At 47.1% G+C, this 17,415-nt stretch overlaps 1 protein-coding gene across 1 annotated transcript; it reads left to right on the top strand.

The window, feature by feature from the left end:
- The first annotated feature begins 11,444 nt into the window (after positions 1–11,444).
- LOC125546563 lies at positions 11,445–12,435 on the top strand. The gene is made up of 2 exons (XM_048710782.1): positions 11,445–11,777; positions 11,875–12,435. The coding sequence occupies exons 1-2, from the start codon at positions 11,539–11,541 to the stop codon at positions 12,086–12,088; spliced, it is 453 nt and encodes a 150-aa protein (XP_048566739.1). The 5' UTR covers positions 11,445–11,538; the 3' UTR covers positions 12,089–12,435.
- The last annotated feature ends 4,980 nt before the right edge of the window (positions 12,436–17,415 follow it).

Genomic DNA, 17,415 nt, shown 5'->3' with positions numbered 1-17,415 from the left:
TGAATTTCAGCATCTCGGTGAGCTGTTTTTGAAAATGACGGGGGGAAATGCGGACATGAAGGATCAACTTTGGGTTACTATCTTCACCGATTCGAAGCTTCCACCTTATTTTTAACACAAGGAAGGTGCCATTGAGCGTCAAATTTCCATTCATCTCAAAAGCAAAGTACAACATGTATTACAAATCCAGCCACCTCAAAGTTATGAGGAGAAAACATAGAAGGGCATGAAGAATTGCCTAATGGGTGAAGACAAGTTCTATTCTTGAATTGAGAACCTGATGAGTACAATTGTGAACTATGCCATAGATGTTTTTGTGAATTTGATAAACAACATTCGTACGAGGGAGGTCTCGTGTAAGAAATTGCTGACTGGAGGGCGACATCTATGTTTCCCGACGCAACCATCTTCGCAAGAGAGATATTAACTGTGAAGAAAGTAACCTGCAAGAGAGAGATCTCCATGCACATGCTTTGTACAGTACATGACAATGGGCCCCATTATCATTAACTCTATAGTGATACTAGGCGTTGGTAAATCGCAACTATGTAGACCGTAGTTGAAATGATAGAACTATAAACAATTATGAGTTAAACGGAATATGCATTGTAGCTTTTTGTCTATCTTTTACTATTTGGTAAATAATAGCATATCAATATATATGAAAGTTTAAGATGGCAAAGAAGTACATTTATTACAACCGTGCATAATACATGCTGATAAACAAAACGATAAAAGCGGGTACATCACTAATAAAAGGTGCTTGATAAAACTGTACAGAGTCCACCTACATAGCGGGCTGTATACGGTGACACGACCGTACTGCAATAAGAAATTGTAACTGATTTTCCCTGAATTAGATCATCCTGGTATAGCCTCCTGCAGTATCTGTTCCCGTAATAAAGAGATACAACGCTTTTGCAAATTCTTGGACATGTCCGACAGGAGGTTTTGCTCCTGTGTATGACATAATAGGATCTTCGCTGTATGCACGCTGGGGTTACATACAAAGTGGCAGTACTCGAAAAGTTGTTGCATTGTTGTCCTTTTTTTTAGCAGATGCTGTTTGTTATGCTGGTTTTGTTTTTCTTTCGATTGGGCATGCCCTCCTCTATCCCTTTGTTCGTTTTCTGTTTTCAATGTATTTTTGCTTTTGTTTTCTGTTTTTTTTGTTAGTTGGTTTTTATTTTCTTTTTGTGGGTATTTTTTGGCTGTCGTGTGAGTGTAAATGTACAGATATAAATACTATGCAATATGTGCCAAAATCACACTATTATATGATTATTATTTGCATGCTACCAAAAGTGCAATTTATAGCAGAATTGTGTGCAATTTTTCTTGAGTTTTTTTGTTATCTTTCTTCTTTAAATGATAATACCATTGCTACTGATTCGCTGTTCCTTATTTTGAATTTGTTAGTTATTATGTTACTTTCTTTCTTCTTCAAGGGCAAAATTAATGGCACTAACCTGTTCCTTTATCGGAATTACCTTTTTGCAAAAATTTCTCTATTATATGTTTAGTCTTGCATATTGTAAGGAACACATTTTTTTGAATATTATGTCCAATATTTTTTTCCTGTTTTTCTATTTTATTTAATGCCGATGCCACCAATTTATTCTTTCTTAGAAAATTTTACTATTTTAAGGATTTTTATTTTCTTTCTATTTTAAGAGCAATACCAATGATAGCAATTCATTCCTTCATAGGAATTTGTTTTTGCGCAATTTCACAATAATATGCTTATTCTTGCATATTATTTAATAGTGCATTTTTATGGAATTGTGTGCATGTTTTAGTTATTCGTTTTATTCTTCTCTTTCTTCTTAAAGGGTAATATCAATGCCACTAATTCGTTCGTTCTTAAACAAAATATTATTACTGATTTTTTTAGTTTCTATTTCGTTTTCATTTTTCTTAAGAGTCCAAAAAGCCACCTATTCTTTATTTCATAGAAATACTTCATTATTTTGATTTGTATGAGAATTTTATTTATTTTCTTTCTTTCGTAAAAAACTTAATTATCATGATTTTGTTTCAGTTTCAATTTCATTTTTGAAAACTTCACTATTTTGATTTGGTTTTAGTTTTCGTTTCATTTCTTTTTTTCTTTAATGGTAGTACCAATGTCACTAATTCTTTCCTTTTTAGTAAACTTTTTTGAATAGAATTCACTATTAAATTCTTGTGCTTGCATCTAATAAAAATGTGCACTTTCTATGTAATTCGTGTGCAAATTTTGACATTGTTTGATTCATATTGTTTTTTATTTTCTTTCGTCATAAAGGGTAATACAAATCACACTAATTCATTAATTATTAGAAAACATCATATTTTCAAAAATAGTTATGTTTAATTTTTAATTTTGGTTTCATTTCTTTCTTCTTAAAGAGCAATACCAATGCCATTAATTCATTCCTTCCTAGGAAACTTCTTTTTAGAGAAAGCTCCACTATTATGTGCTTAATCTTTGGTATTATAAAAAACACAAAATCTGATTAGGTCGTGTGTCAATTTTGTCATTATTTCCTTCATTTTCTTTCTTCTTAAAGGGTGACACTAATGCCACTATCTCATTCTTTCATGGAAAACTTAATTATTTTTATTTTGAGAAGTAGAGACGTCGTTGATCAAATACCAATGCAGCTAATTCATTCTCTGAAAAAACATTTGTCAAAGTTTACCACAAAAAAAGTTTCAGAACTCTTTGTATGTGTTTACAAGTTTATTTGATTTTACTGTTTATCAACAAGCATTTGAGCTCGGGAGCAGATACTCCACGCCCGACACTTTCTTTCTTCTTCCTTGAGCTTTCTTCCTCCTCTAATTGTCTGTTCCTCCTTTCATAAAATTGACTTATTCAAATTGCAAATTCAGTCAATTTACGTGTAGTAATTGAGTAAAACAAGAGATCGCATGTGTCCATGCCAAGGTATAAAATTTCCTCAAAATGTCCCGAAATATCCGGTGGCCGAAATTTTTGCCTTCGTTCAATTTTTTTGTTTGGTTTGAATTCCTATGTAAAAAAGAATATGGATCATTTTGAATAAGCATTGGTTTCAGTAGCGCAGCGGTAGGACAGTTTTCTTCCGACTGTTAGGTCGAGAGTTTCAATCATGTTGCAAAAGCATTATTTTTAAAGTTTTGCACCGAAAATACTTTTTTGGCAAAAAATATATTTACTAGCCGAGATTCAAACGGACTAACGATCAGGTTACATATGCAGTTCGGTATCCCTACATCTACAAAATTTCAACAGTTTCGTATGTTCAATTTCTTCAATGTCTCTGTATATTATTCTGAAACTAAATGATCATGGACCAAACCAAATCTTGAGTCAATAGATTGTTCATTTGCGAGTGATCATCGAGCGCGGCGTGCCGCCGCGCGGGTTAGGCTAGTTGATTCAATGGCATATGGAACAAACGGACAAATCAATACAAAGAGGGGCCAAAATTGTATCGGTCGTACTACACCATTTTGTCGAGTGGGACCTGGGCAGACCCTCGTCAACGGTTCCTAGAGTTATCCACACCCGTTGGAGTTGACAGACTAAGTTTAGAATCAAACCTTCTATCTTGTGAGGCATACACCACCTCCGGCGTGTCCTACTGCATACAACCATTCGGAATCGCATAATCGTCCGGCCGAATGGACTCGGTCAAGACCGGAGTGGATAGCACCTTCCTTCTCGGTGGCGGGGAAGGCGCCGATGGCTGCACCAGAGCATCGACGTCCACGTCCATGTCGACAACCTCCTTTTACGCAGCTCCTTCGCCGCAGCTTCCTTCGTCGCTCCCATCGGGCGATGTTCTTCGCCTTGCAACTGGGCGCCATTGACGAGACCCCCATGGACACCATCGAGGCAATCGATGCCGACGGTGGGGGACAGGGTACTCGACAACGACATCTACGTTGGCTCAGACGCGGGCAGCAGCGTAGACAGTTAGCAAGGGTGAACAGCGGTGACAGCTCAAACACGGGAAATGGAGGACGGAAGCGCTTGGAGGGTGGTCGATTTTGGTGGACTAGATCGATTTAGAGGGATTTGGCGGAAATGCTCCTATGGATTGCTACTAGCTGATAGTACTATTCATCAAGCCTCCACAATAAATCAGTGGACTTCGTTATTCCTCCAAGATTTTTACCTCTCGTCGGCGAGCAAGCCACCTGAGTAGTTCTGCTGAGCAAAGGAAAAAGTTTTACTAGTACTGACGTTGGGCAGCGCACCACACCACAGGAGGTCGACACGTAGAGGCTGTGGCGTTCCTCGTCGTGTGTATAGCAGCGCTCTTCCCAAAACGTCTACTGCCTCCTCTTTACACGAAATGAAACATCTGACATGGCACGGGTGCACGCTACAAGGTTCACATAGTACGCTCTCTCCACTTCAGCCAAGGAGAACTGGAGAAGTGGGTGTATCCGCGTAGGCATGTAACGATGGGGCCTACCGCCACAGCTAGCATGAAGGACCGAGCGACAGGACCCGCAGGCAGCGACCACAAGGACCAAGGATAGGCTGGAGCTGACCAAGTCAAGGATGACTTGGGCGAGGAGTAGACGAGTGGGTTGGTGTGGGTATTTTAGGCCAGGACCCGGCCAGTTGTAAGGCATGTTGGATGACTAACTGAATCGCACCCGGAGAGAAGATGTTCTTCCTCCCGGCCTCCTATCCCCTTTCTCCTTGCTACCAACTCCCTTCCCCTCCTTTCCCCTACTCCAAGTTGAGAAATAGATCGGACTCGTTACATCTGGTATCAAGGTCAGGACGCTCTGGAGATCGCGTACCCGAAACCCCGCTACCTCACCAAACAATCGAAGCAAGCGACGCTGATGGAGGAGCAGATCGCTGTTCTCGCCAAGGCGGTCAACGACGGGAGGACGGCCAACGACGCCCGCCTCGAGGCGATCCAAACCTCCCTCGAGCTCTGGCGACCGACGGTGACCCACATCCAGCAGCAAATCGACGAGCTGCGGACGCAAGTGGGGCAGATCGCCCTGCATCCGGCTCTGGCGGCACCTCCGGATCCGATCCCGGAGGAGGACGCGGTGGTACGCCTGGCGGCCACAACAGAAGGAGAGGCCGGCGCGCGCAACCACGGGCCCGACGGCCACGACGAGATCGACGATACCGGAGGGCGGGCATACGGAGTGGTCACCACTCAGTTGCCGCCTCCGGTCAAGGGTACGTCCTTGGCTGGATCTCGTGTTCTTGCTATTCACTCTGAGAGTCCGGTAGGAGTTTCCGATCCGCACATAGTTCACACAAATCCTCCCAGTTGGTCCCTGCCCAGGCTGGATTTTCCAGTTTTTGATGGTGAAAACCCACAATTCTGGCGCACACGTTGTGAGAAGTACTTTGATGTCTACGGGGTGCAATCTGATATGTGGGTTAGAGTCGCTACTCTGCATTTTACGGGTGCTGCGGCTCGCTGGTTGCAGATGCGTGAGGCTCGTGGCACACCGATGTCCTGGGAGGGATTGTGCACAGACCTATGTGACAAGTTTGGGCGCGAGCAGTACCAGACACATTTGCGCTAATTTCGCACACTCAAACAGAATGGGATAGTAGAAGAGTATATGACACAATTCGAGGAACTCATGCATCAATTATTAGCCCATAACTCTTCGTTTGATCCAGTTTTCTTCACCACACAATTTTTAGAAGGATTGAAACATGAAATTCGAGTAGGTGTTGTGTTACATCAACCAAAAGACTTGGACTCTACGTTTTCATTGGCATCCCTGCAGGAGGAGCTGATGGAGGCACTGCCTAGACGAGAGTACCGACGACAAGAGGTGCCTCGTGCACCACCGTGCCCACCAATGGCCGCGGGCATTCCGCCGGTGCAACCCCTCCCAGGGCCACTTGCGGCTGCAGAGGACAGGCGAGGACAAGAAGCTGCTCACGCTCGGGAGCGGGGCGGGCGCGGCGATGATCGGGTTGCGGCCCTCCGGAACTACCGACAAGCACGCGGGCTATGCTTCAAGTGTGGGGAACGGTGGGGGGCAGGCCACCAGTGCGCCCCCACTGTGCAACTTCACGTCGTCAAGGAGCTCCTGGAACTGTTACAAGCTGACTACCCAATTCAACAACAAATGGGGGACGAGGATCCGGAAGAAGTATTGATGTCTATTTCCAAGCTGGCCACGACAGGGCAGACGACACACCGCACGGTGCGGTTGCTGGGGCGGATCGAGGGCGTCGAGATGCTGATCCTAGTTGACTCCGGCAGCTCCCATAGTTGCATCAGTGATCAGAGTGCGGAGAGACTGCAGGCCAAGATACAGCCCCTGGCTCCGGTGCCTGTAAAGATTGCAGATGGGGGCACTTTATCTTGTGCGGGCATGTTACCAGACTGCATTTGGAAGACACAAGGACAACAGTTCCAAACTGATCTGAGAGTGTTGCCTCTAGGATGCTATGATATGATCGTCGGGATGGACTGGCTTGAGCAGTGCGGACCCATGTGGGTGGATTGGGTCAACAAAACGCTGAAATTTCAACACAATGGCAAAGAAGTGCTACTGACAGGAATTCAGCCACGGCTGCAGCCTGTTCCGGAAGTGACAGCCACACAACTTCGAGCAATAGAGGCAGATGGGGACATTCTGCATTTCGTTGCGCTCTGCGCAATCACACCGAAATATGAGGGTAAAATGAAGATGCCAGCAGAAATCCAAACACTCCTCGATGAATTTCAAGTGGTGTTCCAAGAGCCAACTGAACTTCCACGGCACCGGGAGTGGGACCACTCCATCACGCTGTTGCCAGGAACTAAGCTAGTCAACATACGACCATATCGATATACACCGGAACAGAAAACAGAAATTGAGACCCAGGTCAAGGAAATGCTAAAGGCTGGGTTGATCACCCCAAGTGTTAGCCCGTTCTCCTCTCCTGTGCTCCTGGTGAAAAAGAAGGACCTGACATGGAGATTTTGCATGGATTTCCGTCACTTAAATGCAGTCATGGTCAAGAACACATATCCTCTACCTATCATAGACGAGCTGCTCGACGAACTGGCAGGTTCCAAGTGGTTTTCCAAGCTGGACCTTCGTGCGGGGTACCACCAAATCAGGTTGCGACCGGAGGACGAAGAGAAAACAACCTTCAAGACTCATCAAGGCCACTTCCAGTTTCGAGTACTTCCATATGGTGTGACAGGGGGACCATCAACATTTCAAGGGGAAATGAACACAGTACTTGGGCCCTTACTTCGCCACGGAGTCCTTGTTTTCATGGATGACATCCTGGTACACACAACCACCTTTTCAGCTCATGTCATCTTGCTGCGCCAGGTGCTCTCGTTGCTGCGATCCAACGATTTACGAGCGAAGCTCTCCAAATGCACCTTTGCACAAAACAGTATATCCTATCTCGGGCATCAGATCAAAGGCGAAGGCGTCTCAACGCTGCCGGACAAAATTCAGGTAGTTGCAACATGGCCACAGCCAGCGTCGGTGAAGGAGTTGAGGGGATTTCTGGGTCTAGCCGGGTACTACCGGAAATTTGTGAGGAATTTCGGAGTCACCAGCCGACCCCTTACAGACTTAGTTCGCAAGAATTCGCTATTTGTCTGGACGACAGTGACTGAGGAGGCATTTCAAGCACTCAAGCAAGCTCTAATTCAAGCCCCGGTGTTGGCACTGCCAGACTTCACGCGACAATTTGTCGTGGAAACGGACGCGAGCGCTACTGGAGTGGGAGCAGTCCTGATGCAAGACTCACACCCCGTGGCGTATTTGAGCGCCCTTTGCCCACGGAATCTTGGCCTATCGGCGTACGAGAAAGAGTGTCTGGCGTTACTGTTGGTGATCGACCACTGGCGGCCATACCTTCAACATGCAGAGTTTTTGATTCGCATAGACCAAAGGAGTTTACTCAATCTTACAGATCAGCGTTTAAACACTCCAATTCAACAGAGGGCGTTCACCAAATTGGTCGGGCTGCAGTTCCGGATTCAATACAAAGCCGGACCACTGAACCGCGCGGCGGATGCACTATCGCGACGCAGGCATGAACAGACCGCGGAGTTGAGCGCAGTGTCACTTTGCCGCCCTGTCTGGCTGGATGCAATTGTGGCAGGATATCAACAAGACCCAGTGGCACGGCAGCGGCTCTCTCAGCTTGCATTGGACCCCAATGGTGAGACTGGATTCACCTTGAAGGACGGGATCATCCGCGAGCACGATCGGGTCTGGATCGCTGAGGACAAAGAAACACAACAGAGCATCATCAGATCACTGCACGACAGCGCGATCGGGGGACATTCGGGATTCCATGCTACTTACAACCGAATTCGCCGGCTGTTCTCGTGGAAGGGAATGAAGGACATGGTCAAAGCATTCGTTAACTCGTGCTCTGTTTGTCAACAAGCGAAAACAGAACGCAAATCACCAGCTGGACTGCTCCAACCGCTACCAATTCCAAAGAAACCATGGGCTGTGATCTCGTTGGACTTCATCGAAGGGTTACCATCTTCGGGCGGCTTCGATGTGATTCTGGTCATCGTCGATAAGTTCTCAAAGTACGCCCATTTTCTGCCACTCAAACACCCATTCACAGCTCTGCAGGTGGCGACTCTATTTATGCACAACATATACAAGTTGCATGGCTTGCCGATGGCAATTATCTCCGACCGGGATCACATCTTCACGAGCAGTGTGTGGCAGGAACTTTTCAAGCTCTCTCAGACACAACTACGGCTCAGCTCATCGTACCACCCCCAAACGGACGGCCAGACAGAGAGAGTAAACCAGTGTCTGGAGACTTACCTCAGGTGTGCAGTGCATGCTTGCCCCAAGAATTGGTTTAAATGGCTCTTCCTGGCTGAATACTGGTACAATACATGCTTTCACTCGGCGCTTGGGCGTACACCATTCGAAGTCATTTATGGGCACTTGCCAAGGGAGTTTGGGGTGATTCAAGTGGAGGAATGCACTGTACCTGACTTGGCAGCTTGGCTGAAGGAAAGAGAGGTGATGCATGAACTGCTCCAACAACATTTGAAACAAGCGCATGACAGAATGAAGAGGCAAGCGGACAAACACCGAACAGACAAGCAGTTTGAGGTTGGGGATTCAGTCTTTCTTCGCCTACAACCGTACATCCAGGCGTCCCTGGCGCAGTGACCATACCAGAAGCTGGCCTTCCAATACTACGGGCCATACAAAATCATTGGTCGCATCGGCGTAGTGGCGTACAAGCTTCAACTACCAGCAGGCAGCAAAATACACGACGTGGTGCACGTGTCTCAGCTGAAGCAGGCAGTGGGTGTGGACGTCCCCATTGCAGGTTTGATTCCGCCTGATAATGCAACTTTGCAGGCTTTGCAGGTTCCCTGCCGCATCCTCGACGACCAGTACGCAAGTGTGCAACACACTACCAAGTGTGTGCGGGTGCTGTGGAGCGGCCTACCGCCATCCCTAGCGACGTGGGAAGACCCTGGTGAGCTCCGTCATCGATTTCCGGCAGCACCGACTTGGGGACAAGCCGGCACTCAAGGAGGGGAGAATGTAACGATGGGGCCTACCGCCACAGCTAGCATGAAGGACCGAGCGACGGGACCCGCAGGCAGCGACCACAAGGACCAAGGATAGGCTGGAGCTGACCAAGTCAAGGATGACTTGGGCGAGGAGTAGACGAGTGGGTTGGTGTGGGTATTTTAGGCCAGGACCCGGCCAGTTATAAGGCATGTTGGATGACTAACTGAATCGCACCCGGAGAGAAGCTGTTCTTCCTCCCGCCTCCTATCCTCTTTCTCCTTGCTACCAACTCCCTTCCCCTCCTTTCCCCTACTCCAAGTTGAGAAATAGATCGGACTCGTTACAAGGCAGCCTGTAGTGGGAATGTGTAAAAGGTACTCCATCCGTCCCATAATATAAGAGCGTTTTGAGTAAGAAATAAAGAGGATGAATTCAAAACAAAATAGTGCTCGCAAGGATTTTTTATAAATTCTACTTTTTTACATGTTCATATTAGTCTTCGGAGCATGCTTGATAATTTTCATGCAAAATGGAACAATAGTGTTTTGCCGGTAAAAAAAGCAAAGTCCGTTGGTATATGAATGCAAAAGTATCGTGGTTCAACTCTAGTTTTGCTTCACATATCAAAATGTTTGGGCTTTCCCTATAAGGGTTCTCTAACACGGACCCTCAAATTGCCCGCAAACGTCTAAACCGAGTTGTCCGAATGCTCCAAACCACCGGAAGCAAATTAGGGGGCTTTGCGGGAGTCTGGACACCCGCCACATAAGACTCTAACACGCTCGGCCTACCCAAAATCAAGGCACAGCCCATGCATTTGGAGCGGTCTGCATTGTTACCACGACAACCCCCCTCCCTTCTCCACCCTTTCCGCTACCATCTCGCAACTCTCCACCTCAATTCCCGCCTTTTTTACCGCCACCGTCGGTGGACCCATACGAAAAGCTGTCGGAGATGGCGGAGGTGGAGGATGCAGAGAAGGGTGGCAGGCAAGGCCGACGGGGTCTGGGACGTAGGGCGCCACCGTCCATGCGCACGCCGTCCTGGCTGGAGCAATATCAACTCCCTACTTCTACGCCCCCAAGCAGCTCGGCCGGCAGTCCCCGACCTTCGTCGCCGGGGACGTGTCTTATTGTGTCGATGTCCAAGCAGCGCTGCTCTATTTCGTGGAGTCGGCATCGCTGCAGCTTGTCTGGTCGCATACGCCGGACGTGGATCATCCCGATGCCCGCTCTCTATTCGCCGATATGTCTCAACTGGGCAAACTGGCGTATGACGATGTGGACAAGCAGATGTTTGAGATGATCCACGACGATGGCAGAGGTTGTTTCGAGATTCGGCCAACGGATGACTCGAAGCTGAAGGTGCACACCCAACAGTCGGGCACGTGCACACAGTCTGACACGTACACCTAGCAGGGCACGCGACCGGGCACATAGACCCAGTAGTCCGGCACGTACACCCAGGAACCGGATTCATACACCATCCCACCAGAGTAGGGCGGCGACGTTGACCTTAATTCAGAGGAATGGTCGGTCGATCGAAAGAAGAGGGGTAGAGGAAAAAGTTTCAACATGAAGGAGGATAAATTGTTGTGCGATGTGTGGTTGGCCACTAGCGTTGATCCGGTTCATGGCACGGAGCAAAAAGGACGCAACATTTTGGGTCAACATTCATACTTGGTTTCGTGAGGACAAGAATTTAAAGTCTTACCACAAGAAACCCATCCGTAATTTTGGGATAAAGTCACTCAACCATCAATGATACACCATCGAGGAGGTTATGAGTAAGTATTGCTGTCATTTGAAACAACTAATCGGTCGGTGGCCAAGTGGTGCGCCAATGACCTGGCCCCACAGCTGCCATTCCTAGCTAACATTTCTCAAAAATAAAATAAAAATTGACACCCAAACGCCGGGAAAACAAACAGACAGAGTTCCTTATCCATAACGGAAGGCATCGGGGCGTCGCCTCACCCAAGCAGGCACACCGAGGAGCCACCTGAGCTTAAACCTCTCCAGCTCGAAGATATCGCAACGTGCCGTCTCCATGGAGGCGGCTACTCTGACGATAGGCTCCCGGCGCCTGGCCTCCGCCGCCGCTCCGGCTGGGAATGGCGCCCGCCGTGGCGCAGCGGCCGCAACCGCGCAGCGTCCCGGAGCAAAGCTCCCGCGGCGTGCGCGGCGGCTCCGCGCGCTGCCGCCGGAGCTGAGCGAGATCCTCGCGCCCAAGCTGGTGCCCGGCTCGCCGGCCGACACCGGCGACGTCTCCTCGCTCATCCCGATCAGGCGAGTGCGACTGTAAACTCTGTGCCGCGTACGCGGCTGGCGCTCTGGTTTTGTCGCTGTGTTTTCTGACTTTGCATGGTGGTGTTCGGGGGCGCAGTGCCGTCATGCTGCTCTTCTACTTCGTGTCCAACTGGGTGTTCCCGGCGGTGGTCATGCGGGGGATGCAGCCCAACGCCGAGGACGAAGCCGCCGCTGCAGAAGCAGAATCCATGGGGTCGTCGTCGCAGCCGCAGCCAGGGGATGCCGTCGGCGGTAAGATCCGGCGCAAGGTCAAGAGGAAGAAGAACAGAAAAGCCGTCACGGAAGGGTAACTCGCTTATGCATGTCGTCAGAAAGGCCTTGTCAGAAATTCAGAATAGACTCCTCTTGTTGCTCTGACAGCAATATCAAAATGATCAGGACAGCAGAGTTTTTTTTGTCCTCCAAGAGAAGAACAGACTGATAATCTCTGTGATCAGAAATATCGGTGCTTATTTTTTGCATCTCATATTACTATATTAGTAGTAGTAGTCTAGTATACCACCAAACATATATTGGTCGTGTAAATGGTGGTGAACATTTCTGGGGGGAATTGTCAGGATGTGACAAGAACTTTCTGAATCCAGGTTTAGCTAGCTGCAGAAACGAATATAAACAGAACTGATCGGTAGAACGCTCATATATTCGCTTCAAATCTTTTGAGTTCATGTTAGTTATAGTTTTCTAGAGAAGATGGTGGAAGGAGAGAGTGACAGCTGGCATAATACGTATACAGTACTACTTACTCTTACACGACGGTCAGACATGTTGGTATAGCTGAACCGAGGTTTAACTGTTCAAGGTTCAGAAAAACATTTCGCAGCTAGCTGTTGAGTTTAAGAGACTGGCATCCCCGGGAGAAGGCAAAGAACAGCATTGGCGCACGTCGTGTTCGGCTTATTTGTTTGGTGGGCTGAACTCCACCATTATTCACGTTTACCATTCGGAGTATCAGCAGTTGTTGCCATCGACAACAGCATGATGGAAAATGCTCGAGGTAGGCAGGATCATGAACTTGCAACCATGCACGCAGATGCAGGGCACGGTTTCCTGCTTTCACATAAGCATCGATCTCTGTCTCTCAGACTCCATGATACCGGTTTCTCACTATAACTTCTATACAAGAAACTCTGTGATGAACAAAAATAGTTTGCACCAGCTGTGTAACTCATCGAGTGGAGTGACTCGGCAGCGAAGAGGTGAGGTTGTAGAGACAGTCATGGGCATCCATACAATGAAAGAGGATTATTTGGTACGACTGAGAGACCTTTTTCTTTTCTTATGCCCACATTTATACACACATGTGTATTTTCAGTAAAAACTTGGTGTGATTTATGAATATATGTTCGGTCCCTATCAATGCTAGAAGCATGTTTCAAAGGCAGACGTGCGTATGTGTGTGATTGTGTTTTCCTCTTGGTATGAAAAATGACAAGTAGAAGCACTCAACATCACCCATCGGAGTTCAAACCATCACACTCATGTTTATACTATAGTGAGTTTGCCGGAAATCAAGTGAGATCCTCATAGTGTGTCTAGCCCCAGTCAATACAAGCGGTTGAACACTCCCGTCCGAGAGGTTAGTATAATGTCCAAGCAAAACACAGTTAATCTAGAATCTTGAGATTTCTACAACTATGATTGTGTAAATGAATAAAGTATGTTTCTTCAAAATGTATCAGGATAAATTGACCCCGCGGTCACATATGAGCATACCTAGACGACAATGGTTCTAGTTAGCTCGCTTTTTCTCGTGAGAACGAAAACTTAGCCATTGGATTTTATTTTTCAAGAACTTTGGAATGTTAACTTTGCCATTTCTAGGTGCAACATTTGTCTCAACGACATATAAAGCCCATTGTTTGTCTCGACGACATATAATCTCTATTGCCTCTGACCTACCAAGGACAGGTTTCACAACAAAAGAATTCTCCACTATTCACCTAGCAAAGGACTGATGACTTATATCACTGCATACCATTCAAGTCGTCTATAAGGAGCAAGGAAATGTAAGGAAGGGATAGATAAATAGCGCTTCACATCGCTCATATTACTCCTCAATGGTAATACTTCCCAATCACATTTCAAGTGCTTTTTGTTGTGTCTCTGCGCATTAGCGATTTGAATATAATATCTTTAGGCATAGAAGACACTGGGAATTACTGATGTGTTACCGGAATTAATTACAACTTGTACTCCAGGATTCATGTCGCTATTCTGAGGTTGTCTTTTGCTCTACAGCCTCAGCTAGTTTCCATCTGCCTCGTCCTTCAGTGGACATCAAGCAATCCTACTCCAACCATTCGATACTCCGATACAACATTCTTGTGTGTGATCTGTAGGAACCTTGGAGTCAGTGTTGGACTTGGAGGAGCAGTGAAGCTCATCAGGTCTTGCTTCTGCTCACCAATAATTACTCTCGCTAGATTTGTCTTTCACAGCTAGCCTATAAGAAATTGAGAAAGAATTTTTTTCCTCGTAGGAATTGATACATAAATAGCACCATGGTACGCACAACAGCATGATGATTTTGGTTAACACTTGAGAGATTTTTCATGTAAACTAGAACTTCGGCTAGTTAACTAACCGAAATAATAAACTACTCTCTCCGTAAACTAATATAAGAGCATTTAGAACATTAAAGTATTGATCTAAACGTTCATTTAGAACACTAAAGTATTGATCTAAACACTCTTATATTAGTTTACGGAAGGAGTAGTAACTTAGTTGGCTCATTCAATCGCAAATATAGCCAGACAAGCTTATCTTTCGTACTTTGCTTCTGAATCTAGAACACTCTGGTTCTTGGAACAACTCAGGTAGGAAAGAGGAACACAAAAGCCTAGTCTTTCTTGCGAAGAGTACCCTTGTCTTTTCCTCTTCTAGCAAAAAAAATTGAGCCTTTTCTAGCCGTAATTGAATAAGAAATTCATGGACATCTTTTTGTGGTAAAGAAATTCATGGTCATTACTCGTAAAGTCATATGAACCTTACTAGATCCGACTGTACCTCATCAAGTGAGTGAATCGGTAACGAAAACGGGCATCCTCTCATCGGAGAACTCGTCGGAACCTGGAGGTTTGTAGGGATAGTCAAGGGTGTTCATACAATAAGATAATATTTAGCACGACTTAGAGCCACCTTTTCCTGCATTACACAAACATGGATGCTTTATACAAAACACTTGGTCGATGTGCCAGATGTCACGCCGCTTCTCCATCGCGAACACCATCTGTTTCCACTGGTCCCATCCCCTTCGCCTGCAATTCTTCTAACCGAGCACCCAAACGTTTCAGGCGGCGTCTTTAAGAAGGGTACGACACACGTAGTGCCGTCGCCGCCCAATCTAAGGAGATTTTAGGTTTTCACCCAGGCATGGGGTCGGGGTGGAGGGCAGGGACCTCGGTGGCGCCTGCGAGGAGAACGGCGACCCTGGTCGTCACCATCGTCAGGATGAACGAGTCATCCAGAGTTTTCTCCGGTTCGATGTCATCTCTACCAGCCCCCGCGAACACAACGAGGCCGACGACCGCGATCGTAAGCCACCAAATGCAGCGGGAGAGAGCCTGCAACGCGGAGGAGATCCACCAGCAACTCACCGCCCACGCGGTCAAGACGCCGTCCATCCATCTCCCGCGAATGTCGCCAACCGAGGACACCATCGCCATGCCTAACGGGGCCGCCGCCCTAGGTCCAGGTTCCTCCACGATGGCCGGAGTGGAGAGATCCCCCACGAGCGACAAGATCCCACCACGCAGCCGACGCCATTGCCCAAGCCCAACGTCGACCGATCCCGCCGCCGCCGGGAGCTCGCACGCTGCCAAGAAGCCCACACCCATGGATCTGGGTGCTCGTGCACCGCCGCGAGCCGCCGCCACACCATCGGGAGGGCCGCACCCCGCGGATCAGGACGCCTGTGCCACCAAGGATCCGGGAAAGGGAGGAGAGACCCTCCGTCACCGTCGGAGCACGCACGGGCTTTGCCCGGCGCCGACCATCGGCAGTGGCGGAGGGGGAGAAGGGCGCTAGACGGTTACTAGGTGGTGGCGGTTGAGCCCTCCCGAGCCGCCCGCGGGGGAGGTGACGCGGAGCTCATGCCCATTCTCCTATGTTTCAAAATTCAAAATGTTATCTCAGTATAAATCTTGCAAAGTATGTATTGTTGTCACGTATGATTTTTTAGTGACTACAACATGATTTGACAATCTCCTAAGCCAGTCATAACTTCTCCTAAGCCAGCGGTCATTACTTCTGGCGGGACCTAGACTGGCCCCATAGATCAATACTAATCTTTTCTGTGCACTTTATCATGACTTGTGCGCATCCGGGAGCAAATTTCCGGTCGGTCACCTATCCTGAAATTACTCCAAGCTAAGCACACTTAACTTTAGAGTTCTGTCCGAATGGGCTTTCGAAAAAAAAAGGATTTCCTTATCGATATGAGTAGTCTATCATCCCTATTAAGGGAGGCTATCATATACACCCTCACTCAGAGGAACCGACGTCCTCGTCGGGCCACAGGAACATTCCATCTTGGCACATACGTCTGTGCTTCCAGTCCGGCACATGTGCCATGTCGTGTGCCACGATGGGTCACAAACGTCATGCACAACATGACCGCGCAACTATCCGCAAACATCTGTGTAACCGCGAGGGTCGGCTCTGATACCAACTTGTAACGCACCGGACACATCCGCCGATGGTCGTTACTCCTGGCGGGATCTAGAATGGTCTCACAGATCAATACTAGTCTTTTCTGCGCACTTTGTCCTCACTCGTGCGCACTGGGGAGCAACTTTCTGGTCGGTCACCCATCCCGAAATTACATCAAGTTGAACACGCTTAACTTTGGAGTTCTGTCCGAATGGGCTTTCAGAAAAGAAGGAATTCCTTATTGATATGGGTAGTCTATCATCCCTAGTAAGTCAGGCTATCACATTTTATTGCCTCTGACCTACCCAAGGACAAATTTTATACAAAATAATTCTTCGCTATTGACCTAGTGAAGGACTGATGACTTATATCATTGCATACCATTCAAGTCGTCTATAAGGAGCAGGTTAAGCAATGGATAAATAGTGCATTCCTCTTCTTACTCCTCAATCCTAAATCTTCCCAATCATATTTCAAGTGTTATTTGTTGTGTCTCTGCGCATTAGGGATTTGAGTAGAATATCCATAGGCATATAGAAGACACAGGGAATTACTGATGGGCTGCCCGGATTAATTACAACTTGTACTCTCGGATTCATATTGCTATTCTCTTAAGCTATTCTACATTCTCAGCGCATCCATCTACCTCGTTCTTCAGTGACATCAAGCAATCATGTCGAACCATTCGATACTCCAATACAACATGCTTGTGTGTGATCTGTAGGAACCTTGGGGTCGGTGTTGAACTTGGAGGAGCAGTGATCAGGTCTAACTTTACTCTCGCTAGATTTGTCTTTCACAGCTAGCCTATAAGAAATTGAGAAAGAATTTTTTTCCCTCGTAGGAATCGATACATAAATAACACCACGGTACGCACAACAGCATGGTGATTCTGGTTAACACTTGAGAGATTTTTCATGTAAACTAGAACGCCAGTTGGTTAACTTATTTTTTTTGAAAAGGGGAT

This window comes from Triticum urartu, chromosome 1 (genome assembly GCF_003073215.2).
Source record: "Triticum urartu cultivar G1812 chromosome 1, Tu2.1, whole genome shotgun sequence".
Lineage (NCBI taxonomy): Eukaryota > Viridiplantae > Streptophyta > Magnoliopsida > Poales > Poaceae > Triticum > Triticum urartu.
Note: the sequence above shows the minus strand (reverse complement) of the source record. Positions and strands in the feature narration are given on the sequence as shown.